This window comes from Mustelus asterias, chromosome 1, assembly GCF_964213995.1.
Source record: "Mustelus asterias chromosome 1, sMusAst1.hap1.1, whole genome shotgun sequence".
Classification (NCBI taxonomy): Eukaryota; Metazoa; Chordata; class Chondrichthyes; order Carcharhiniformes; family Triakidae; genus Mustelus; species Mustelus asterias.
This window is the reverse complement of record NC_135801.1, coordinates 12,353,772-12,378,895: the sequence shown is the minus strand read 5'-3', so window position 1 is coordinate 12,378,895 and position 25,124 is coordinate 12,353,772. Positions and strand designations below refer to the sequence as shown.

Here is a 25,124-nt window from a genome sequence, read left to right as displayed (position 1 = left end):
GGACAGTTCAGAGAGAGGGCAGAGGGTGAGGAGGTTGTCTGGGGTGCAGAGTTCCTCACTGACAGCTAGTGACAGCTCCAAGAGAACATTATTAACCCGCGCTAAAGGAGGATCGGTCTCTTCCTGCGCTGTTTCCAATGTCATTCTTCCTATTTTAACTCACTCTGTCTCTGTCGGTGCTGTTTCCACTGTCTCCTCTCTGTCAGTGCTGTTTCCAATGTTATGCCTATTTTAACACTGTCTCCTCTCTGTCAGTGCTGTTTCCAATGTTATTCCTCCTATTTTTAACTCTCTCTCTCCCTCCCTCTCTGTCAGTGCTCTTTCCAATGTTATGCCTCAGTTTTTAAACACACCGTCTCCTCTCTCTCGAATCTCTTTTGGGAGGGTTACGACAGGGGAGGGGAGGGGGGTGGTTTGGGGAAGGGAGACCCGCCTAGATTCGATCCCCTCTCTCTCTCCCCTGCATTGTGGGGAGGGAGGGAGGGGACGCGGCTGTATAAAAGGCAGGGCTGAGAGCAGGAGAGACACAGACGCCGATCTCCTCAACGGTGGTAGCACCTACAGGCAAATTTACAATAGAAGAAAATCATATTCCTGAAGTCAATGCCACTGGAATAATCCACTCGAGCCCTCAGCCCCGGCCAGTTTATATTTAAACTTTTGCTAAAAGTTGTTAATTTTAAAAGTCACTCATTTTAATTCCCCCACCCTCCCTCTCTCTCTCCCCCCCTGTCTATCTGAGGATGTCTCCAGCCGGCTGCTTCCTTCTCTGGGCTGCATTGCTCTTCCTGAGCACTCCAAGGACTGACAGCGCCAGATCCAAAGTCAACTCCATCAAGCCACCGGCCAGCGGGCAGCCCGCCGATCCCATCCCGGCCAACCGATCCACCGGCATCCAGCAGGGGAAAGTCAGCAAGAAGTACCCCCTAGCCAACCAGGTGAGTGCTAGATAAACCCTGCTGTTGTCCCAGATGTGGAGATGCCGGCGTTGGACTGGGGTAAACACAGTAAGAAGTTTAACAACACCAGGTTAAAGTCCAACAGGTTTATTTGGTAGCAAAAGCCACACAAGCTTTCGAAGCTCTGAGCTTCGAAAGCAGAGCTTCGAAAGCTTGTGTGGCTTTTGCTACCAAATAAACCTGTTGGACTTTAACCTGGTGTTGTTAAACTTCTTACTGTGTTGTCCCAGATGTGCAGGTTAGGGGGATTGGCCATGCTAAATTGCCCCTTAGTGTCCCAAGATGTGCAGGTCAGGTGGATTGGCCATGCTAAATTGCCCCTTAGTGTCCAAAGATGTGTAGGTTAGGGGGATTGGACTGGTCCCTTGGGAGAGAGCTTCCTGTCCCTTTTCCTTTGGGATTTTGCAGACAGTGTGAGCAGGGACATGAGGTTGCCTCGTTCAAACATCCCTCGAACTGGGATCATGTGTAGGTTGCCCTTGGTGGGAATCCCATTACCTCTCGCAGCTTTCCCCCTTCACCACGGCTTGCAAACCGGTCCAGCAAAAAATGAGGGTGGTAATCGAATCCCCCACTCCCCCTTCGCCCCCTTTTATCACTCTGCACTGGCCACACAGCCAGAGAACTCCAGCCAAAGGATTACTTTCCAGCGGGGTAAATTTGGTGTTAAATTGAGGGAAAGCAATCCCAGGGGTTATTCTTGAAACAGAGAAAGTGCGGGCTGAATGAGATGAACGTAGTCTGCGGTTGATCGAAGTCAAGAATCCTTTCAGCCAATGACACTAACACCAATCCGAAAGGAAACGGTTGTTTAGACATTTTGGAAGTGGTTTCGACGGACCATGTTTAAAGTCAGGAAAGGATGGGACAGAGTAGGTAGAGGGGGGGGGGGGGAGGGGGGTTAGGGTTGATGTGGCCCAGGAACGATATCAGGTTAATAATAACAGAGGACAGAAAACAGTGAGGGCTGGAGCGACCCAACACCGTTAGTGACTGGAACAAGACCACCAGGGGATGAATTTCCTTATAGCGTTAGACCCGTTTCTCTGTCTTATCTTAGAATCCCTCCTCATGTGAGTGAAGCATCTTGAGACTTTTTTGACTAAATGATGGGGACAGGTTGTTGTTTCTAACGAAGTAACGGCGGGGGGGGGGGCGGGGGGGGGGGCGGGGGAAGAGTCACACAGTGCAGAAATACCAATAATCCCAAAAGTAGATGGGTCGGAGAATCCAAAGGTGTGTAGGTTAGGGGGATTGGCCATGCTAAATTGTCTCAAGTTGTGTAGGTTAGGGGGATTGGCCATGCTAAATTGTCCCAAGATGTGTAGGTTAGGGGGATTAGTGGGGTTATGGTGACTGAGGTTGGCTGGGATGCTCTGACAGAGAGTTAGTGCAGACCTGATGGGCTGAATGGCCTCATTCTGCGCTGTAGGGATGCTATGATTCTGGGTTCGATAGGTTCTTAAGGGGAAGGGGGCGGATAATGAGACACGGGAACAGGGCAGGCTGGTGTGTGGAGGTTAAACGCCAGGACTGTACCCTCAACATGGGAATTTCGGAGTCATTCTGTGCATTGTTGCGTAACAGAGCTTCTTTTGTAAGTTGCGGTAAATCTGAATGAAAACCCCCTTTGAGATGAAGGGGCAGCTTTAGTAGCTGAAAATCCCGTAGCAAATTGGAGAGTTTACTTTGCAATGTGTAGATATTATAGTAACTCGCTCTGCAGGTTTCTACATAGCTCGAGTGATTCTGCTGTTAATGACACACGATGAGGTTACCTGGATGCACGCAGCTTTTTCACTTTCGCAGGACTTTTGGGGAGGGGAGGGGGTGGCGTGCACTTTTTTCGGTGTCAGCTGTGATTCCAGACGTGGTAGCCCTGCCCTGAATCAGAAGGTTTGAGTCCTAAAGATTTTATCATATAACCCAGGCTGACAGTTCAGTGCTGTCAGAAGATGTCTTGTGGATGAGATGCCCTCTCAGGTGGACGAATTGTCAATAGCACCACTGGACAAAAACAGTAGAGGAGACCGCATACCCCATCCCCTCCCCCAAATCCACGGGCTCTGAACATAACAATTAGAAGCAGAAGTAGGCCACTCAGCCCCTCAAACCTGTTCCGTCATTCAATAAGATCGTGACTGATCCGCTTGTGACCTCAACATCACATTCCTGTCTACCCCATAAACTTTCACCCCTTTGTTAATCAATAATTTATCTCGATCTGCTTAAAAAAAGTTCAAAGACTCTGTTTCCACCACCTCTTGAGGAAGAGAGTTTAAAATTTATTTATTAGTGTCACAAGTCGGCTTACATTAACACTGCAATGAAGTTACTGTAAATATCCCCTAGTCGCAACACTCTGGCACCTGTTCGGGTACACAGAGGGAGAATTTAGCACGGCCAATGCATCTAACCGGCATGTCTTTCATACTGGGGGGAAACCGGAGGAAACCGGCGCAGACACGGGGAGAATGTGCAGACTCCACACAGACAGTGACCCAGCCAGGAATCGAGCCCGGATCCCTGGCGCTGTGAAGCAGCATTGCTAACCACTGTGCCAAGAGCTCCAGAGATTCAGGACCCTCTGAGAGAAAAAAAAATCCAAATCTCTGTCTCCAATGAGCAACCCCTTATTTTTTAAGCAATGACTCTCTCGTTATATTATATAATGTTTATCGCTCATCCAACATCACCGCAGCACATTGTCCGATCATTAGCACATTGCTGTTTGCAAGATCTTGCTGTGTGCAAATTGGCTGCCAAGTTTCCTACATTGCAACGCTGACAACATTTCAAAATACATCACTGGTTGTAAAGCACTTTGGGACATTTTGATTTGACTTATTATTGTCATATGTAGTAGCATACAGTGAAAAGTATTGTTTCTTGCACGTTATACAGACAAAACATATTGTTCACAGAGAAGGAAACAAGGGAGTGCAGAATGTAGTGTTACAGTCATAGTGAGGGTGTAGAGAAAGATCAACTTAATGCAAGGTAGGTCCATTCAAAAGTCTGATGGCAGCAGGGAAGAAGCTGTTTTTGAGTCGGTTGGTATGTGCCCTCAGACTTTTGTATCTTTTTCCCCATGGAAGAAGGTGGAAGAGAGAATGTCCGGGATGTGTGGGGTCCTTAGTTATTCTGGCTGCTTTTCCGAGGCAGCAGGAAGTGTAGACATCTGCATGTTGTGAAAGTGGTTTTGAAAATGCAAGACTGTTCTTTTTTACCTAACCTTTTTCCTTGGTTCTCACTCGCATTACTTCGATTGTTCAGTATTTCTTGATGTGCAAGGGAAGGCTGTCATTGCCTTTCAATGATAAAAGTTAAAAACTTCTAGCAGATAACTTTGTTCGCCCCATGAGACTGTGCTCTCGTGAAATGCTGTTATTAATAAGGGCCCCAGGGTTCACTTCCTCTTTCTTTGTTACTCTGACTGAAACATAGAAATACGAACCGCCAACGGTTAAAAGTAAAATTGAACAAATTATTATGCAAAATTTTCCGATTTTTGTCATTGGTGTCAAGAAGTAAATATCAAGTTCATCATTCTTTTTAATTGTTTTTATCAGTTCAAGCTGAAGTTTGATAGTCTAAATCATAGGTTTCAAAATTGGGATCCCTTGAGGGATTCCTATGATCTTTGAGGTCTTGAGATTTTATCATCAGAGTTCTGTACTTTCTTTTCTCTCTGTGTTTGCTAACTCTCTAATGCATTTGCAGGAATCGAGCTTCTGTGTTGTCTTGAGTAGATAATGCTCTGCTTCAGATTTAAGTGCTGGTGTGGGTCAGGAGTGAAGCAATATTTGTGGTGGGGGAATCACGGGGAATGTGCCAATTTTTCTTCTGGGAAAATTTTGAAAATCACTGCCCTAGACACATGGCAAGCAGCACATTACCACCCAAGCAGTGATGATGAAATTTACCCCGAGCTGTCAGCTGTAATATTAGTGTCAGCTGTGAGTCAGTTGGTAGCACGCTTGTCTGAGATGCTAGTGTGCCTGTTCATGTATACATTAATCTCTGAGGATATGTGGCTTGCTGGAGCAGATACATTTTAACTCTGAAGACAACTATCAATAGTTTACACCTGTATAGTATCATGGGGCGGTGGTGGCCTAGAGGTATTATTGCTAGACTATTAATCCAGAAACTCAGTTAATATTCTGGGGACCCAGGTTCAAGTCTCGCCACGGCAGATGGTGGAACTTGAATTCAATTTTTTTTAAAATCTGGAACTAAAAATCTACTGATGACCATGAAACCATTGTCGATTGTCAGAAAAATCCTACTGATGCACTAATATCCTTTAGGGAAGGAAATCTGCCATCCTTACCTGGTCTGGCCTACATATGACTCCAGAGCCACAGCAATGTGGTTGACTCTCAACTGCCCTCCAAGGCCATCTAGGGATGGGCAACAAATGCTGGCCAGCCAGCGACACCCATGTCCCACGAAAGAATTTTAAAAAGTGTAAAATATTGCATGACAATTCACAGGCGTGTAATCAAACAAAAATAATGACACTGAATCAAAGAGGGACCATTAATTAAAAGCTTATAAGAATCATAAGTAATAGAAGTAGGAGAAGGCCATTCAGCCCCTTGAGCTTACTCTGCCATTCAATAAACCCATGGCTGATCTGACTGTGAGATTAATTCCACATTTTTGCCTTTCCCTCAGCCACAGCCCTTGATTTCCTTGATGATGAAGTGCTAAAAATTAGCCAAGCATGATAGGCTTTAAGAAGCATTTTAAAGGGTGTCCTTGGGCTGGCATGGACAAGATGGGCCGAATGGTCGCCTTCTGTGCTGTAACTTTTCTATGGTTCTAAGGAGATGGGAAGGTACAGGGAATGGGGAATGCAGTGTTGTGGGATTTTAAATGTTTTGAAGCATAAAAACTAGGAGCGGAAGTAGGCCCTTCGAGCCTGCTCCACCATTCAGTATGATCATGGCTGATCATCCAACTCAATAGCCTGACCCTGCCTTTCATCCCAAGAGCTATATCTAACACCTTCTTGAAAACAAACAAAAGAGGAGAGAAGTCACATGAAGCATCACTGTTTTATAATGCAGTGATGACACAATGACTTATCTCAATGCTGATCACAAGGTGAACTACATCATCTCATTGCTCAAGAAACTGGTTAGAAGCATAGCATGCAATATCTTTGGTATGATAATATCCCTTTCTAAAAATAAACCTACAAGTTGTTTCATATCTTGATGATTATCATAGAATCCTACAGTGCAGAAGGGGCCCATTCAGCCCATCGAGTCTGCACCGACCACAATCCCACCCAGACCCTATCCTCATAATCCCATGCTTTTACCCTAGCTAGTCCCTCTGACACTAAGGGGCAATTTAGCATGGCCAATCTACCTAACCCACACATCTTTGAACTGTGGGAGGAAACCGGAGCACACGGAGGAAACCCACACAGACACGGGGAGAATGTGCAAACTCCACACAGACAGTGACCCAAGAACCCGAGTCCCTGGTGCTGTGAGGCAGCAGTGCTAACCACTGTGCCACCATGCCACCCACGGCAGTAGTGTATGGTTCCTCAGAAGGATGTGTCGGAAATTAACACAGAAACTGCACATGAAGGAGATAATGCTGAACTGATAATATTGCACTAGTAATCCAGAGGCCCAGGCAAATGATCTGGGACGATGGGTTTTAATCCCACCATGGCAGCATGTAGAATTTAAATTCAATTAATTGAATTTAAGGAACCACAAAAGGTCGTGAATGTAGCCCAATCCATAACGCAAACCAGCTCCCATCCATTGACTCTGTCTACACTTCCTGCTGCCTTGGCAAAGCAGCCAGCATAATTAAGGACCCCACGCACCCTGGACATTCTCTCTTCCACCTTCTTCCTTCGGGAAAAAGATACAAAAGTCTGAGGTCACGTACCAACCGACTCAAGAACAGATTCTTCCCTGCTGCTGTCAGACCTTTGAATGGACTTACCTCGCATTAAGTGGATCTTTCTCTACACCCTAGCTATGACTGTAACACTACATTCTGCACTCTCTCGTTTCCTTCTCTATGAACGATATGTTTTGTCTGTATAGCACGCAAGAAACAATACTTTTCACTGTATGTTAATACATGTGACAATAATAAATCAAATCAAAATGATAAAAATTGGAAACGAAAGCTCGTATCAGTAATGGGACCAGAAAACTACCAGCAAATGCTGGCCTTGCCAATGATACCCACACCCTAATAGACAATAAATTAAAAAAAACTCTGAACCAGTCTGTTGTTGTTCAGTCTCCACATGTGCAATTGTCCTAATCCTGTTTTCTGTTCTGTTCTCACATTCTTGTCATTCCTTTTTTGTTGTCCTACCTAACACATTCTTAAATGGAAAAGAAGACAGAAAATGCTGGAATACTCAGCAGGTCAGGCAGCATCAGTGGGGAGAGAAACGGAGTTAATGGGCGCAATCTTACTGCCCATTCACGCCACGCTCCCGCTGCAGCAAAGTCGGAGAATTTGGCAACACGCCAAATCCCCGTTCATCACAGCGGGATGGAAAAGTCCCACTGCCATGAATGGTCGGAAAATTCTGGCCAACATTTCTGGTCAATGATCTATTGTCAGAAGATTCAGGTTCTGATGAGAGGTCACTGAAATGTTAACCTTGATTTTCTCTCCCCAGATACCGGCTGACCTAGTGAGTATCTGGAGCACATTCTGTTTTCCCCTCAGCATTTCAGCTTTTATATTCTGAAATGATCCTTGCTTAAATCATTGATTCCTTAACTGGATTCCCTCCATAAAAAACCAAAAATCTCTCAAGCTCTCTGCCCTAAATTACATATAATCTTATAACTACAAGTCTTCACTCTAGACCCCTCAATCACTGGAAACAGCCTGCCCCATCCCTTTATAAAGTTTAACATCTTTATCCAAGACTGCTTACTTGCTGTTCCAGTTAAAAATACTGAACAGAGAGAATTGGCACTGTGCAGAATTTGTCTAACATATACCAACAATTGGTACCAAAGTAATGCCATCATACCAATCTTAAGGCTATACACCGTGCACAAGTCAATTCTTCTATATCTGCAATTCCAATCAACTTGCATGTTGTTCTTTTTCTCTAGCACCCAATTCCCACTTGGCCGAGTATTATTTATGTTCAAATGATTGGCAAATTCAAATCTTCTAGCATTGAAATTTACTTTGAATTAGTCAGAGCTGCCTGTGCCACCTTTGAAGTTGCTGAGGGAGGCGATGGCCAAGTGATATTATCGCCAAACTACTAATTCAGTTAATGTTCTGGGGACCCGGGTTCGAATCCTGCCACAGCAGATGGTGGAATTTGAATTTAATAAAAAATATCGGGAATCAAGAATCTACTGATGACCATGAAACCGTTGTCGATTGTTGGAAAAACCCTTCTGGTTCATTAATGTCCTTCAGGGAGGGGAATCTGCTATCGTTACCTGGTCTTGGTAAGAAGTCTCATAACACCAGGTTAAAGTCCAACAGGTTTATTTGGTATCACGAGCTTTTGGAGCGCTGCTTTGGAAAGCTCGTGCTACCAAATAAACTTGTTGGACTTTAACCTGGTGTTGTGAGACTACTTACTGTGCCTACCCCAGTCCAATGCCGGCATCTCCACATCATGCTTACCTGGTCTGGCTGACATGTGACTCCAGAGCCGCAGCAATGTGGTTGACTCTCAACAGCCTTTGGGCAACGAGGGATGGGCAATAAATGCTGGCCCAACCAGCGATGCCCGTGTCCCACAATGAATTAAAAAAAAATTATATTACAAAGAAAAAAATGTTGCAAATTCTTTTGCGCAGTCGCAGGACATGGTAGTTTGATATGATGATGTTGTGGTCCATTGCGAGTTGAGTGCAGCCCTAGGACCTTATTTTCTATTTTCCTGCACTGTGGTGGAGAGGAAAGCGCATTGATGGAAGAAGCCATGATGAAAGTGAAAGAGTATGGAGCAGACTAGGAGAGTGACAGATTGGAGGAGGGATCAACTTGGGAGGGAGTGACTTAGTAAACAGGAGTGGAGTGAATAAACAGTCAGAGTGTCTGGGATAAAAGGTAAAGTGGCTACAGTCCCAGATGACCATAGGCTGCTCTCCCCTTTTGAGGGGGGGAGAGCTGACTGTTGGTGATTTAACCTGAGGGTAATCACACCTCAGGCAAGGGGCAAGATTGAGAAGTTGGGGCCTTCATGAATAACCTCAGTCAGTATGGCAATTGAACCCATGGTGTTGGTATTGCTCTGCATCACAAGCCAACTGTCCAGCCAACTGAGCTAAACTGGTTTCAAAGTGGAATTGATGCTCAACTAATACCTGTGTTATAAACAGCAAAGTGTCTGAGAGAATGATATTTTAATGTCTCATTCCAATTCCAATATAAAGTAAGTGAGATAAGAGTATGCAGACAGAGAAACAAATGAGACTAAAGGCAAGGCACTTTAAAACCGAAAGTGATATGATATAATGAGGGAAGCTTAAACATCTGAAAACCTACACTTTCAAAGCTGCCTCGAGTGGGTGTAAAGGTAGGGGAAGCTTATCAGGCAGAACACTATCTGTGATCTTTTATTTCTTGAGTTGGAGGTGGAAAGCAGCAGATCCATATGGGCAAGGATTCCCAATCTGATCAGCGTTCCCCTATTCCACACCCTTCTGTCCCAACCCCGCTCAATAGAATCCCAAAGCTGCAGATTAGAATCACTTCCTCCACCTCTGGGGGTTGATGGGTTCACCAGCAACAATATGATTCCCCTGCATCTTGTACAGGATTAGACTTGTGTCAGACAGTCTACCATACTAGTGCATTTAGTACACGGTGTGCCAATACTTCTAGAAGGGTGAGCATTGTACACACAGGTGATCAACCTGGTTCAGATATAGGAATCTAAGCAAAGCTACCAGGCCGATTCTATAGCATTCCTAAACCTAATATACTAATTTTACAGGACTTCTTATCCTGCTTCTAAGGGCATGATCCACAGGTGCCCTGCCGTTCCTCACCCATGTGACTGTAATTTGCGCATGAAACTATTCAACTGCCTGGTGCATCACATCACAGCAAATCCCTTTTCCTATCCTTATCCAACACCCAGCTACCTCCAGTAGGATTCATTGCAATTGTGCGTGGAGTTTGTACGTTCTCTCTGCGTCCGAGTGTGGTTTCCTCCAAGTGCTCTGGTTTCCTCCCACAGTCCAAAGATGATCTGGAGTTGGACTGGGGTAGGCACAGTAAGTAGTCTCAACACCAGGTTAAAGTCCAACAGGTTTATTTGGAATCACGAGCTTTCACCTGATGAAGGAGCAGCGCTCCAATAGCTCGTGCTACCAAATAAACCTGTTGGACTTTAACCTGGTGTTGTGAGACTACTTACAGTCCAAAGATGTACAGGTTAGGTGGATTGGCTATGCTAAATTGCCCCTTAGCATCCAAAGATATACTGTTTAGAATAATTAGCCCCAGTAAATGTGTAGGGTTGCAGGGCGAGGGCAGGGGAGAGGGCCGGAATAAGATGCTCTATCAGAGAGACTCATTGCAAACTCGCTGGGCCCAAAGGCCTCCTCCTGCACTGTAGGGATTCTGTGATTCTATGAATTTGTCTTCAGGAGCTGATTTAATCCTGATTTCTACAAGCAATTAAATCAATTAGAGGCTCCACTATTTCCACTAACCCAGTGAAGACCAAGGACTGGGGCTGAGACTTGCCTAGCCAAACAGCTGTTAATCACTGAATATATTTCCCAACCAGTGAGGGGAGCTATTAAGCTGAATGTGAATGTATTTGTACTCCGCCCCACAATACTTGTTACTTAATTGCAGGACACCAAACGCCCTTATATAAAATTTGATTTTCCATGCTAAAGCATTCCGATGTAATACAAGAAACTGAACCATCTCATGTACAAACAACAGTGAACTGCATTTATTCTGGTCTTCATTTGCATAGTGCCTTTCACAACCTTAGCACATCTCAAACAGATGATGAAGCACTCTTCCAAGTGCAGTCTTGGCTGTAATGCAGGGAATGTCGCAGCCAATTTAAATACATCAATCCCCCAAGAGCAGCAATGGGCTTAGTGACCAGATAATGATGGGCGGTACGGTAGCATAGTGGTTAGCACTGCTGCCTCACAGCTCTAGGGACATGGGTTCAATCCCGGCTTGTGTGACTGTCTGTGTAGAGTTTGCATGTTCTCCCTGTGTCTGTGTGGGTTTCCTCCCACAGTCCAAAGATGTGTGGGTTAGGTTCATTGGCTATGCTAAATTGCCCCTCAGTGTACCGGAATGCATAGGTTAGAGGGATTAGTGGAGTAAATATGTGGGGTTATGGGGATAGGGCTTAGGTGGGATTGTTATTGGTGCAGACTCGATGGGCCAAATGCACTGTAGGGTTTCCAAGATTTCTATAATCTGTTTTAATGAGGTTGATTGAGGGATAAGTTGATCATGACACCAGCAAGAGTCCAAATAGTACCAATGGATGTCTCTGGAGGGAGAGAGAGAATTGAACACCTAGCTCAAAGGTGACAGTGTTAACACTGAGCTGAGGTAAAGACCTGCATAGAGAAACATTCTACATGCTTCAGAGAGGAGTAGAGATGAAGTTACTTGGATAGACCATAGAAGCTGGAGTTGTAGAACAGAGAAGGTTAGGAGGAGATTTGATGAGGTGTTTACAATCATTAAGTATTTAGACAGACATTGTATTTTGGCTGAAGAGTTGATAACCAGAGAGCAGAGATTTAAGGTGATTGACAAAAGAACTGGAGGTGACATGAGCAAAAACCTTGTAGAGTTACACAACGCAGAAAAGGCCCTACGGCCCATTGAGTCTGCATCAACAATAACTACCACTAAAGTCGCCCTAACTAATCCCATTTTCCTGCACTTGTCCCATATCCTTGAATGTTATGTTGTTTCAAGTGCTCATCCAAATACTTTTTAAAAGTTGTAAGGTTTCCGGCCTCCACTACCTTCCCAGGCATTCCAGATTCCCACCACCCTCTGAGCGAAAAAACGTTTTCTCAAACCTCCTGCCCCTCACCCTAAAACTATGCCCCCTTTTGATTGACCCCTCAACCAAGGGGAACAGCTGCTTCCTATTCACCTTGGTCATACCCCTTATATAGCTCAATCATGTCCCCTTCAGCTTTCATACAATAGTTAGTTAGGATCAGGAATGCATTGCCTGCAGGACAGGGTGGCACAGTGGTTAGCACTGCTGCCTCACAGTGCCAGGGACCCATGTTCGATTCCTAGCTTGGGTCACTGTCTGTGTTGTGTCTGCACATTCTCCCCGTGTCTGCGTGGGTTTCCTCCGGGTGCTCGGATTTCCTCCCACAGTCCAATAGATGTGCTGGTTAGGTGCATTGGCCATGCTAAATTCTCCCTCCATGTACCCGAACAGGTGCCGGAATGTGGCGACCAGGGGATTTTCACAGTAACTTCATTGCAGTATTAATGTAAGCCTACTTGCGACTAATAAATAAACTTTACAGTAGCCGTCAAAGGGGAATTAGATAAAAACTTGGATAAAAATACAGTGATATAGGGAATGAGTGTGGGAAGTTGGATTAACTCTTTAAAGAGCTGGCACAGACATAATGGGCTATATGGTCTCCTTCTGCTCGGTACTATTCGAAGGAAAGATTATCGGGGTGTCCAAAAGCTTGGTTAAAGAAATTGATTTAATGAAGGCTCTTCAAGGAGTGAGGGTGCTGCTGAGGAGAAAGGATTTAGTTTCAAGTCACAATCACAAATGTAAGGACAATGGGAGGAACAGACAAGAGGTGCAGAATGGGCAGTTTGGATTGGGAAGCATTGAGATGTAGTGCTGCAGGGAGGTTACAGAGATAGGAGAGGGTAAGGATAAGAATTTTAAATTGGAGGTATTGCACAGTTCTGAATGAACTGAAGAGTATGGATGCACCTAGGCAGAGTAACAAAAAGACCATAGACATCTCTCCCCAACCGAGAGACATTTTTAGCTACTTGCAGCTTGAGGGGTACAACTCCACAAGCATGAGGCAAGGCGAGGAGGCAGGGATCTCCATCAACTACCACAGCTGGTGTAGGGATTGAACCCACACTATTGGCATCCTGTATCCACACTATACCCATCCAAGCTAATCAACCTCCCCTCTTCTCCACCCGCCCCCCAAACAAAAACCCCTGCTAAAGCTTATAGTGGGGGTAGGAAAGTGGGAAAGCAGTCAAGAACATATTAGTGTACTCCATTGCAAATAGATCATATTTTAAAATACAGAAACTCGGTAACAAACCAGGGCCGGATTCCCCAACCTCGCTCGCAGCCGGGATTCTCCCGTCCCGCTGCATCGAATTTCTAGAAAATGGACAACTGATTAAATAGAATGGAAAATCAAAATGGAAAAAGTTATTCCCGACCGGGGGTTATGAGTTCAAATCTCACCATAGCAAATTAAACTCAAATTGTGCAGTTTGTGGGTTGGCATCAGGGAAGAAATGACCGTGAAAGGTTGCCAAATAGTTGTTTAAAAACCCAATTGGTTCACCAGTGCCCTCCAGGGGAGGGAACCTACCACCCACTACCCTGTCTGATTGACGTGTGACTCCAGTCCAACACGGTGTAGTTGGAGCCTTCAGGGCAATTAAGGGTGGGCAAAAAGTAGCAGTGTGCCAAAGTAAACCCACATTGTAAGTAAAAATGATAAATAAGAACTATTGATTGCATGACAGCAACTGGTGTTTATATAAAGCCTTGAATATGCAATAACGTCCCAAACATTGCCAAAGGAGGTTTGAACCTCAGCCAAAGGAAGATGAGCAAATGCAGCCAAAATCTTGAGCTGAAGATCAGTTTGAAGGAGGATCCTAAGGAGAAGAAATGAGTGGAGAGGTGGACAGGTTTAGGGAGGGAATTCCAGAGAGTGGTGGCTGAAGACCTAACCGCTAACGTTGAGCCAAAGAGCGGGAGGGGAAGATTCTTCTGATGAACGAACAGGATTTTCACAAAGAAAATGTTGCTCTCATCATCAATTCATATTTTTCATTAATAACTTGATTTGTTATTGTCACATTTGATCTGATAGTATTGTATTAGCAGGGTAAATGTGTGGGTTTACGGGAATCGGGCCTGGGTGAGATTGTGGTCAGTACAGACTCGATGGGCCAAATGGCGTTCTTCTGTACTGTAGGGATTCTATGATGTATTGGTATATGGTGAAAAATATTGTTTCTTGTGCGCTATACAGACAAAGCATACCGTTCATAGAGTACATAGGGAGAAGGAAAGGAGAGGGTGCAGAATATAGTGTTACAGTCAAAACTAGGGTGTAGAGAAAGATCAACTTAATGCGAGGTAGGTCCATTCAAAAGTCTGACGGCAGCAGGGAAGAAGCTGTTCTTGAATTGGTTGGTGCGTGATGTCCGACTTTTGTATCTTTTTCCCGATGGAAGAAGGTGGAAGAGAGTATGTCCGGTGTGTGTGTGGGGTTCTTGATTATGTTGGCTGCTTTTCCGAGGCAGCAGGAAGTGTAGATGGAGTCAATGGATGGGAGGCTGGTTTGCGTGACAGACTGGGCCACTAATGTAGCACTCAAAGAATCCCTACTTCATCAGATGACGAAGGAGCAACGCTCCAAAAGCTCGTGCTACCAAATAAACCTGTTGGACTTTAACCTGGTGTGAGACTACTTACTGTGCCTTCTTGAAACTCTTCAACGATTCAGAATCCACTGCGCTATGGGGCAGCGAGTTCCACAAATTCACCACCCTCTGCGAGAAGTAGTTCCTCATCATCTCAGTTTTAAATCTACCGCCTCTCAACCTATACCTGTGACCTCTTGTTCTAGATTGCCCCATAAGAGGAAACATTTGGTCTCCATTTAGTTTATCAATCCCTTTTAAAATTTTATATACTTCGATCAGATCCCCTCTCATCCTTGTAAACTCCAGTGAGTACAAACCCGAACTGTTTAATCTCTCCTCATACATCAACCCTTTCATCCCCGGAATCAATCTGGTTGAAACTCCCTTTTTCTTCTTCATATAGTGCCAGTAAACAATGATATCCCCTTGAATTCTCGAGGAATTAAGGGCTATGGGGAGAGAGCGGGTAAATGGAGTTGAAATCAACCATGATTGAATGGTGGAGTGGACTCGATGGGCCGAATGGCCTTACTTCCGCTCCTATGTCTTATGGTCTTATGGTCTTAACCAGTTGTCTCAGTTTTACATCTTATTTGCCTCTGATGCTGCAAGTGTCAGTTTGGAATATAGAAACATAGAAACATTGAAGATAGGAGCAGGCGGAGGCCATTTGGCCCTTCGAGCCTGCTCCGCCATTCATCACAATCATGGCTGATCATCCAACGCAATAGCCTAATCCTGCTTTTTCCCCACAACCTATGATCCCATTCGCCCCAAGTGCTATATCCAGCCGCCTCTTGAATATATTCCATGTTTTGGCATCAACTACTTCCTGTGGTAATGAATTCCACAGGCTCACCACTCTTTGGGTGAAAAAATGTCTCCTCACCTCCATCCTAAATGGTCTACCCTGAATCCTCAGACTGTGACCCCTGGTTCTGGAGCATCTGGAGGAAACCCACACGGGAAGAATGTGCAGACTCCACACAGACAGTGACCCAAGCCGAGAGTTGAACCCAAGTCCCTGGCGCTGTGAGGCAGCAGTGCTAACCACTGTGCCACCATGGCACCCAGTGTTGCAAATGTTGCTACTGAACCTGCCTCAACTACTTTCTCTGGCAACTCATTCCACACGCGCACCACCCTCTGGGTGGAGAAGTTGCCCCTCAGGTCCCTTTTAAATCTCTCACCTTAAACCTACGCCCTCTAGTTTTCAATTCCCCTTTCCTGGGAAAAAGATGATATGCGTTCATCCTATCTATGCCCCTCATGAAATGGGAGATAAATTGATTTATGATTACCCTTGGAATCTTTTAATCAGAATACAATATTATAGTTAATTTTAGATAACTAACTAATTAATCTCTGGCGTTGTTGCTGAGGGGCAGTCTGGGATCTGTGACATGATTTAATCGCTAAAAGGGAGTTGTATTAATTTAATCTAACTCGTCCCTTTACAACTATTGCTTGCCTATTATCTGTCTGCAAGTGGTCTAAGTAGAAACATTCATGAGGCAATTCAAGTCTGATGTTGAGAGACATTTCTTTAGATTGCAGTTGTCAGAGGCCAGGTTACTGGAGTTAGAAAGGCTAATTGGAAATGACTCATTTTTCTAAATGACTTCTTAAGATGTTTTCCATTCCGAAGTGCAATACTTGAAATAACGCACGCACAATGCAAGGCGTTTTATATGAATGGCCTTAGGGACTGAACATTTTTGGGTGTCCTCTGTCACCGATCTCAATCCCCCGCAATTTTTGGGCATCACATAGCCTCATAGAAGTGAAGCATGATGGCTCCAAAATATTGCTGTTGTCCACAATGTCGGCCCCTATGTAAGAAGGCTGATTGTGAAAATATTTTAAATCATTGGGGAGCCGATGGCCTAGTGGTATTATCGCTAGACTATTAATCTAGAATCTCTGCTCATGTTCTGGGGACCTGGGTTTGAATCCCGCCACGGCAGATGGTGGAATTTGAATTCAATAAAAAAATACCTGGAATTAAGAATCTACTGATGACCATGAAACTATTGTTGGAAAACCCCTCTGGTTCACTAATGTCCTTTTAGGGAAGGAAATCTGCCGTCCTTACCTGGTCTGGCCTATGTGTGACTCCAGAGCCATGGCAATGTGGTTGGCTTTGACTGCACTCGGGCAACAAGGGATGGGGAATAAATGCCGGCCAGCCATGTCCCACGAACGTATATAAAAAAAAATCTCGGATCCTACCAGGCCATGACTCCCATTGCCAGCAACCCCATTCTCCACACTCCCGCCCCACATCCCACAATTGTCTTTACAACCCTCCTTCCAAGGACGTGAACACTGGTCTATTTCTGGTGCCCAGATCATTTAGAGCCATATAGTTACAGAGGTCCACAGCACAGAAAAGGCCCTTCGGCACATTGCACTGCGCTGGTCAAACATAACCACCTAATTATTCTCATCTTATTTTCCAGCACTAGGTCGATACCCTACGTGCCTTGACATTGCAAAATGGTACAAAGAAGGTGGGAACAGCCAAAACTCCAGTGGGCAAGCCTTCCCACTGACCCTATTTCCTTATGACATTGTGACTGTGCCAGACTGAGGTTCCACATTCCCCAGGGCTCCATGGAAATACTAGATGGCTCCTCCATTAGCCTTTCTGCTTCCTATCAAGCTACTTCCACTTTCCATTGCCATCCTGGCTCTGCTACCACCCCTGCCCACATGCCAACCCCTCACCCCCAGGCCATGCGGAGATTCAGGGCCACTTTTTCTCGAGGCATTATCCTGATTTCCCAAAAAATGCTACTAAATAGCAATTATATCAAGAAAAGCATAAAACAATTCTGTACAACGTTCAGCAAAGTGAATAACTTATCAATCAAAGGAAATGTACCTTCAGTGGGTGAGTTTGACAGGGAAAGGAATTCCGTACAGAGAAATCATAGAATCCCTACAGTGCAGAAGGAGGCCATTCAGCCCATCAAGTCTGCACCAACCACAATCCCACCCAGGCCCTATCCCCATAATCCCACATATTTACCCCACTAATCTACGCGTCCCGGGACACTAAGGGACAATTTAGCATGGCAATGCACCTAATCCATGCATCTTTGGACTGTGGGAGGAAACCAGAGCACCCGGAGAAAACCCACGCGGATATGGGGAGAAAGTCTGCACAGTGTCCCAAGTCGGGAATCGAACCCAGGTCCCTAGAGGTGTGAGGCAGCAGTGCTGACCACTGTGCCAAGGATGAGAAAAGGCCAAAATCTATCTAGTTTGCCTTCTCCCATCCTGGTAAGCGCATGAGACAATGACAATGAAGTTGTTAGCTAAACTTAGCAATCAATCTCTATCAATTAGTCTACAATTGACGTAGATATCAGCTGAGGAAAAGCTGCCAATGGTGGGGAACTTTGAGTGTCACCCGCTTCCCTCAAATTTGCTCCACATGCTGTGCCACAAACCCATAGCAACATCTACACTTAAGGAAATAATGTTTAAAAATTAAAGGGACAGGAACAAAGGCATCATGGGGCTGAATATGGACAGTATTTACAATAGTAGTGAAATGACAATGGATTATACAGTCTAAGTTGGTCCACCGTGCACTTTCAGATAGCCCAGCCGATATATCAATGATAATCATCACCAGTAATTCCTTGTCAAATACATTCCACAATATTAATAGTATACCCAGAGATAACATGGTGCGTGTGCTCTGCCAAAAGACTCGGCTCATTGTCTGCTGATGCTTCATCCTAAGCTGCTTTTACCTGTTAAGACTCGCATTTCAACCATTATCTTATAATTGAGTTTGTGTCTATATGTGCCCTGTTTGTGAAACAAATTCTGCACTCATCTGATGAAGGAGCAGCGCTCCGAAAGCTCGTGCTACCAAATAAACCTGTTGGACTTTAACCTGGTGTTGTGAGACTTCTTACTGTGCCCACCCCAGTCCAACGCCGGCATCTCCACATCATGGCTTTTCCTAGACAGTTTTCAATCAGTGGTGGGTTTGCCCATTACCTTCCATTCACAGGGGCAGGGCAAGAAGACATGTCCCAAGTCAGAACAGGAATTGAATCCCAAGCTGCTGCTAATACTCTCTCTGAACCACACACTAGGCAGCTGAGACAACTGGCTCCACTCCATCTGACATTAATTTTAAAAATAACTACTCAGAGCTCCAATCAATATTTCAAACAACTAAAGTAAAGCAAGTATTACCCAAGAGGTGAAGATCACGCAATCAGCCACAATCTGAAGTATGTATGTTTTGATATTTGATCCGCTGTTGCCTGGATGAGTGCAGCTCCGACAACACTCAAGAAGCTCGACATCATCCAGGAGCCCACTTGATTGGCAGCCCATCCGCTACCTTAAACATTCACTCCCTTCAGCGATGGCGCTCAATGGCAGCAAGGTGTACCGTCTGCAAGATGCAATGCAGCAACACACCAAGGCTCCTTCAACAGCACCTTCCAAATACACAACCTCTCCCGACTAGAAGAACAAGGGCAACAAGAACCTGGGAACATCGCCACCTGCAAGTCCCCCTTCAAGTTGGGTGGCATGGTGGCACAGTGGTTAGCACTGCTGCTTCCCAGCGCCAGGAACCCGGGTTCAATTCCCGGCTTGGGTCACTGTCTGTGCGAAGTCTGCACGTTCTCCCCGTGTCTGTGTGGGTTTCCTCCGGATGCTCCGGTTTCCTCCCACCGTCTGAAAGACGCGTTGGCTAGGTGCATTGACCATGCTACGTTCTCCCTCAGCGTAACCGAACAGGCGCCAGGGTGTGGCGACTGGGGGAATTTCACAGTAACTTCATTGCAGTGTTAATGTAAGCCTACTTGTGACAATAATAAATAAACTAAAAAAAAACATTGCATATAGACTTTGGGGGAGAGATGGTAGTGTTGTGATAATATCACTAGACTGGTAATCCTGAGCCCTACAAGATAATACTCTGGGGAACATGGGTTCAAATCCCACCACGACAGCTGGTGGAATTTAAATTCAATTCATAAATCTGGAATGTAAAACTAATCTCAGTAATGGTGACCATGAAACTATCGTCGATTGCTGGAAAAGAAAAACAAATGGTCCTTTAGGGAAGGAAATCTGGCCTACATGTGACTCCAGACCTACAGCAGTGTGGATTACTCCTAACTGAACTCTGAAATTGCCAAACAAGCCATTCCATTCAAGGGAAATGATGGGTAATAGATGTCAGCCTTGCCACTGATGCCCACATCCCATCATAGAATTTTTAAAAATTCTTCAGGTTGTGGGATTGGGGGTTGTAAATGATTGAAGCAGACAGTAGCTCACTCCACATTTTGAAGTAATATATTTTGTCCATAGTTCTCTGTTACAATTTTTTATGTCCATGTTTATATTGAAAACAGGTCAATTTTCTCCAAATCCCATTGACCAAGATCACTAAAACAGATGACCTGGCAATTGAGTCTCAGTACTGTTTGTGGGATCTTCCTGTGTGCAATGGGCTGTAACATTTCCTACAGTATAGAAGCTAAGAAGCACTTAATTGAATGTCAAGCACTTTTATGTCAATGCCAAGTTCTTTTATTATGTGAACTTGTCTATTGTGATTCTTTGAGGATGTAACAAGTAGAGTTGATCGAGGAGAACCAGTGGATGTGGTTTATTTAGACTTTCAGAAAGCTTTTGACACGGTCTCACAGAACCAATTACTATGTAAAGTTAAAGCACATGGGATTGCAGCTAATGTCTTGAGACGGATAGAAAGCTGGTTTGCAGATAGGAAGCAAAGAGTTGGTATAAATGGGTCTTTTTCTGATTGGCAGTCAGTGATGAGTGGGATTCCGCCGGGGTCTGTGGTTCGGACCCCTACTGTTCGCATTATGTATTAATGATTTGGAGGAGGGAACCGAATGTATTATCTCCAAATTTGCGGATGATACAAAGTTGGGTGGGAGGGTGAGCTGTGAGGAAGATGCAGGGATGCTTCAGTGTGATTTGGACAGGCTGAGTGTGTGGGCATCTGCATGGCAGTTGCAGTACAATGTGGATAAATGCGAGGTTATCCACTTTGGGAGCAATAATAGGAAGACAGATTATTACTTGAATGGGTGTAAATTGAGGGAGGTGGATACCAAGTGAAACATTGGTGTCCTCGTGCATCAGTCACTGAAAGTAAGCGCAGGCAGTAAAGAAGGCAAATGGTATGTTGGCCTTCATAGCGAGAGGATTTGAGGATAGGGATGTTTTGCTGCAATTGTATAGGGATTTGGTGAGGCCACATCTGGAGTATTGTGTGCAGTTTTAATGTCCTTATCTGAGGAAGGATGTCCTTGCTATAGAGGAAGTACAACGAAGGTTTACCAGGCTGATTGCTGGAATGGCAGGTCTATCATATGAGACTAAGTCGGTTAGGATTATATTCACTGGAGTTTAAAAGAGTGAGAGGGGATCTCATAAAAACTTATAAAATTCCAATAGGGTTAGACAGGGTAGATTCAGAAAGAATGTTCCCAATGGTGGGGGAGTTCAGAACTAGGGGCCATAGTTTGAGGATCAGGGATAAACCTTTTAGGACTGAGGTGAGGAGAAATTTCTTCACCCAGAGGGTGGTGAATGTGTGGAATTTGCTACCACAGAATGTAGTTGAGGCCAAAACATTGTCTGACTTCAATAAGAAATTAGATATATCTCTAGGGCATAAAGGGGTCAAGGGATGTGGAGGGAAGGGGGGATCAGGATATTGAATTCGATGATCAGCCATGGTCAAAATGAATGGCGGAACAGGCTCGATGGGCCGAATGGCCTACTCCTACTTCTTGTTTCTATGTCACCTTGTAATTACACCGTCTCACCGATGAGGGTGCTGCAGAGCATCCACTGATGAGTGGGTCCAAAGGGAGCAGTTTTCTTGAGAAAGTTGACAGGAAATGTATTCAGTCCTACACACTTTTAATATATTGTAATGGATATTTTGTGAACTTGTAATTATACTTTCACAGCAGAAGAGCACTTGAGGCCCGAGCTTCTGGCCAGCCTGACACAAAGGTGCTCCGGGTGTAGTGAAGCATCTCCAGCCATGCTTTTAGCCTTGGTGCAGATGTGTTACTTGTACCTGTCTGCCACAGCCCTCCCAACCATACTGCTGCCACGCTAATTACCTCCCTGCTCTCTCACACCCAGCAGTAAGCAAAGTCGCTGACGGTTACTGTAAAGCGAAGGGGACATTGTTTGGGGGGCATGATGCTATGACTGAGATAAGAAGAGGATATCTGTGTGAAAATGATTTCAGACAAAGCTAGCTTTCAGAGGCACTCAATAACGTGAGGTAGCTCCCTGAGCACCGCCAACCTTTAGAACCAAAAGCACATTAAAACTTGATACTCTCTTTCCTTCAGGGGACAAGTGTTGGGTAGATTTTAACAGAACCATTTCTTCCCCTTCTCCACCCTAACATCCTCCCCTCAATCTGAAGCGTTTGTCTCACACCAGCCGACTGCATTACAAAAAAATATTTTTATATTATTTCTATCCATTTCAGAATCAAGCCTGCAGCAGTGACAAAGAGTGTGGGCCCAGTGGTTACTGTCACCATTCACACCATCAAGGTTACCCGTCTTGCCTTTCCTGCAGGAGGAGGAAGAAACGTTGCCATAGAGACTCGATGTGTTGCCCGGGGAACTACTGCAGCAATGGTACATTGGCTTTTATTTCACTGGAGCACGGGCCTTGCCGAGTGTAAGCAGAATTTAAACCGGGAGCGGGGAGTCGTTGGCGGGTGTTTTGGTTTCCCAACCTAACCTGCCGTGCGGGCAATGGAAAATTAAACTGGCGAGTGGGGGTGTAAAATAGGCAATCTTCCTTTGCTTCAGTAGCATTGGGCTGTGTCATTTGTGGCACTCTTATCTCTTAATCAGAAGGTTGAGGGTTCAAATTCTAATTAAGAGACTTGAGTGTATAATCGAGGCCGACACTTCAGTGCAATCCACAGGGATTGCTGCACTGATGGAAGTACTATTGTTTGGATGAAATGTTAAACAGAGGTACCCACCTTGATTTGATTTATTGTTGTCACATGCATTAGTATACAGTGAAAAGTATTGTTTTTTGCGTGCTAAACAGGCAAAGCGTACCGTACATAGAGTGCATAGGGGAGAAGGAAAGGAGAGGGTGCAGAATGTAGTGTTACAGTCATAGCTAGGGTGTAGAGAAAGATCAACTTAATGCAAGGTAGGTCCATTCAAAAATCTGATGGCAGCAGGAAAGAAGCTGTTCTTGAATCTGTTGGTAGGTGACCTCACACTTTTGTATCTTTTTCCTGATGGAAGAAGGTGGAAGAGAGAATGTCCGGGGTGCGTGGGTCCCTTGATTATGCTGGCTGCTTTTAGATCCCACAGCACCGATCAAAAAAGAGCAGGGCAGTTATTCCTGTTATCCGGGCCAATATTTATCCCTAAATCAATGTTGCTGACACAGAATTTCTGATCATTATTTCATTCTATTTGGTGGGGCCTTGCTGTGTGCAAACTGGCTGGCTGGGATGAAATTCTGGGCAGGGAAATGCTGGGAAGGAATTAGGAATGGGCCATAAACCCCATGCAGATTCATTGCGGAATTAGGAGGAGCATTCATGCTCCCACTGGCTCACATTCAGCCAGGTATTTTTCTACATACAAAACCAGGACTATCATTTAAATGGTAAAAAATTGCAGCATGCTGCTGTGCAGAGGGATCTGGGTGTCCTTGTGCATTAATCACAAAGAGTTGGTTTACAGGTGCAGCAGATAATTAAGAAGGCACATGGAATTTTGTCCTTTTATTGCTAGAGGGATGGAGTTTAAAAATAGGGAGATTATGCTGCAACTGTATAATGTGCTGGTGAGGTCACACCTGGAGTACTGTGTACAGTTTTGGTCTCCTTACTTGAGAAAGGATATACTGGCATTGGAGGGGGTGCAGAGGAGATTCACTAGGTTGATTCCCGAGTTGATAGGGTTGGCTTATGAGGAGAGACTAAGTAGACTGGGACTATACTCATTGAAATTTGGAAGAATAAGGGGGAATCTTATAAAAACATATAAAATTATGAAGGAAAAAGATAAGATAGAAGCACAGAGGTGGTTTCCACTGGCGAGTGAAAATAGAAATAGGGGGCATGGCCTCAAAATAAGGGGGAGCAGAATTAGGACTGAGTTGAGGAGGAAATTCTTCACCCAAAGGGTTGTGAATCTGTGGAATTCCTGCCCAGTGAAGCAGTTGAGGCTACCTCGCTGAATGTTTTTAAGCCAAGGATAGATAGATTTTTGAACAGTAAAGGAATTAAGGGTTATGATGAACGGGTGCGTAAGTGGAGCTGAGTCCACAAAAAGATCAGTCATGATCTTATTGAATGGCGGAGCAGACTCGAGGGGGCAGATGGCCTACTCCTGCTCCTAGTTCTTATGTACTTTTTCAGTGGCAGCCTCCAGCAATGTCTTTAGAGACCACAGCTCAGGCCGCACGCAGACATGGGAGCCCTGACCTGCTGCACGCAGGGCAAACCTTTGTTTCAGTCCTAGAACAGGCTCTGAGTCCTTTGTTAGCATGTTCAAGGCAGTCACCAGAATCACCTGCATAGCAGCCAAGCCAACAGGAACATAGGAAGTCTTTCCATCCTGTTTGGATTTGGGAGGTTTGCCTCATATTTTGAATAATTTTGTGGCTGAATCTTGCCAGGAATTAGGCAAGATGAGGTTTGCTCTGACCGCCATAATATCCTGTGTAGCCTGTTGCAAACATTCCAATACATGGCTGCAGATATATAAAGTATGAAGCTACAAGCCCAGTGCTGAAGAGATTTTTGTCGCGTGAGGCAATGAGAACACAGGATCCCGAGATTGGCTCGATGAAGAGTTGCTTAGGGAGGGGACATCAGCATCTCTGCCTCAGCATAAACAAGATTAATTTCAGTGGAACAGAGCATTCAAATATTTTTCCTTTGTGCCCATTTCCAAAATCCACTCAGCCCATGTTTAATAAGGTTTTGTTTGCCCGAGTACACTGACTCATTCTGAGGAAAGTGTGAGTCGGGACATCAGTGCGATGGCAAAAGACTTTCAAATGAGAAAAAGCACCATTTGGCTACAGATCAGCCATGATCTTATTGAATGGTGGAGCAGGCTCGAGGGGCCGAATGGCCTACTCCTGCTCCTATATTCCTTGGTTTTATTACAGGTCTCTGCTAAGTTAAAAGTAAAGTTTATTTATTAGTCACAAGTAAGGCTTACATTAACACTGCAATGAAGTTACTGTGAAATTCTCCTAGTCGCCATACTCTGGCACCTGTTCAGGTCAATGCACCTAACCAGCACGTCTTTCGGATTTGGGAGGAAACCCGAGCACCCAGAGGAAACCCGCGCAGACACGGGGAGAACGTGCAGACTCTGCAGAGACAGTGACCCAAGCCAGGAATTGTACCCGGGTCCCTGGCACTGTGAGGCAGCAGTGCTAACCACTGTGCCACCATGCCGCAGC

At 44.9% G+C, this 25,124-nt stretch overlaps 1 protein-coding gene across 1 annotated transcript in view; it reads left to right on the top strand.

Moving 5' to 3' along the window:
• The first annotated feature begins 618 nt into the window (after window positions 1–618).
• dkk2 (dickkopf WNT signaling pathway inhibitor 2) overlaps window positions 619–25,124 on the top strand; it is a 38,421-nt gene continuing 13,915 nt past the window's right edge. Inside the window, exons 1-2 of the mRNA XM_078209465.1 lie at window positions 619–938; window positions 22,153–22,306. Coding sequence (XP_078065591.1) covers window positions 744–938; window positions 22,153–22,306 — 349 coding nt within the window. The 5' untranslated portion in view covers window positions 619–743. The remainder of the gene's footprint in view (window positions 939–22,152; window positions 22,307–25,124) is intronic.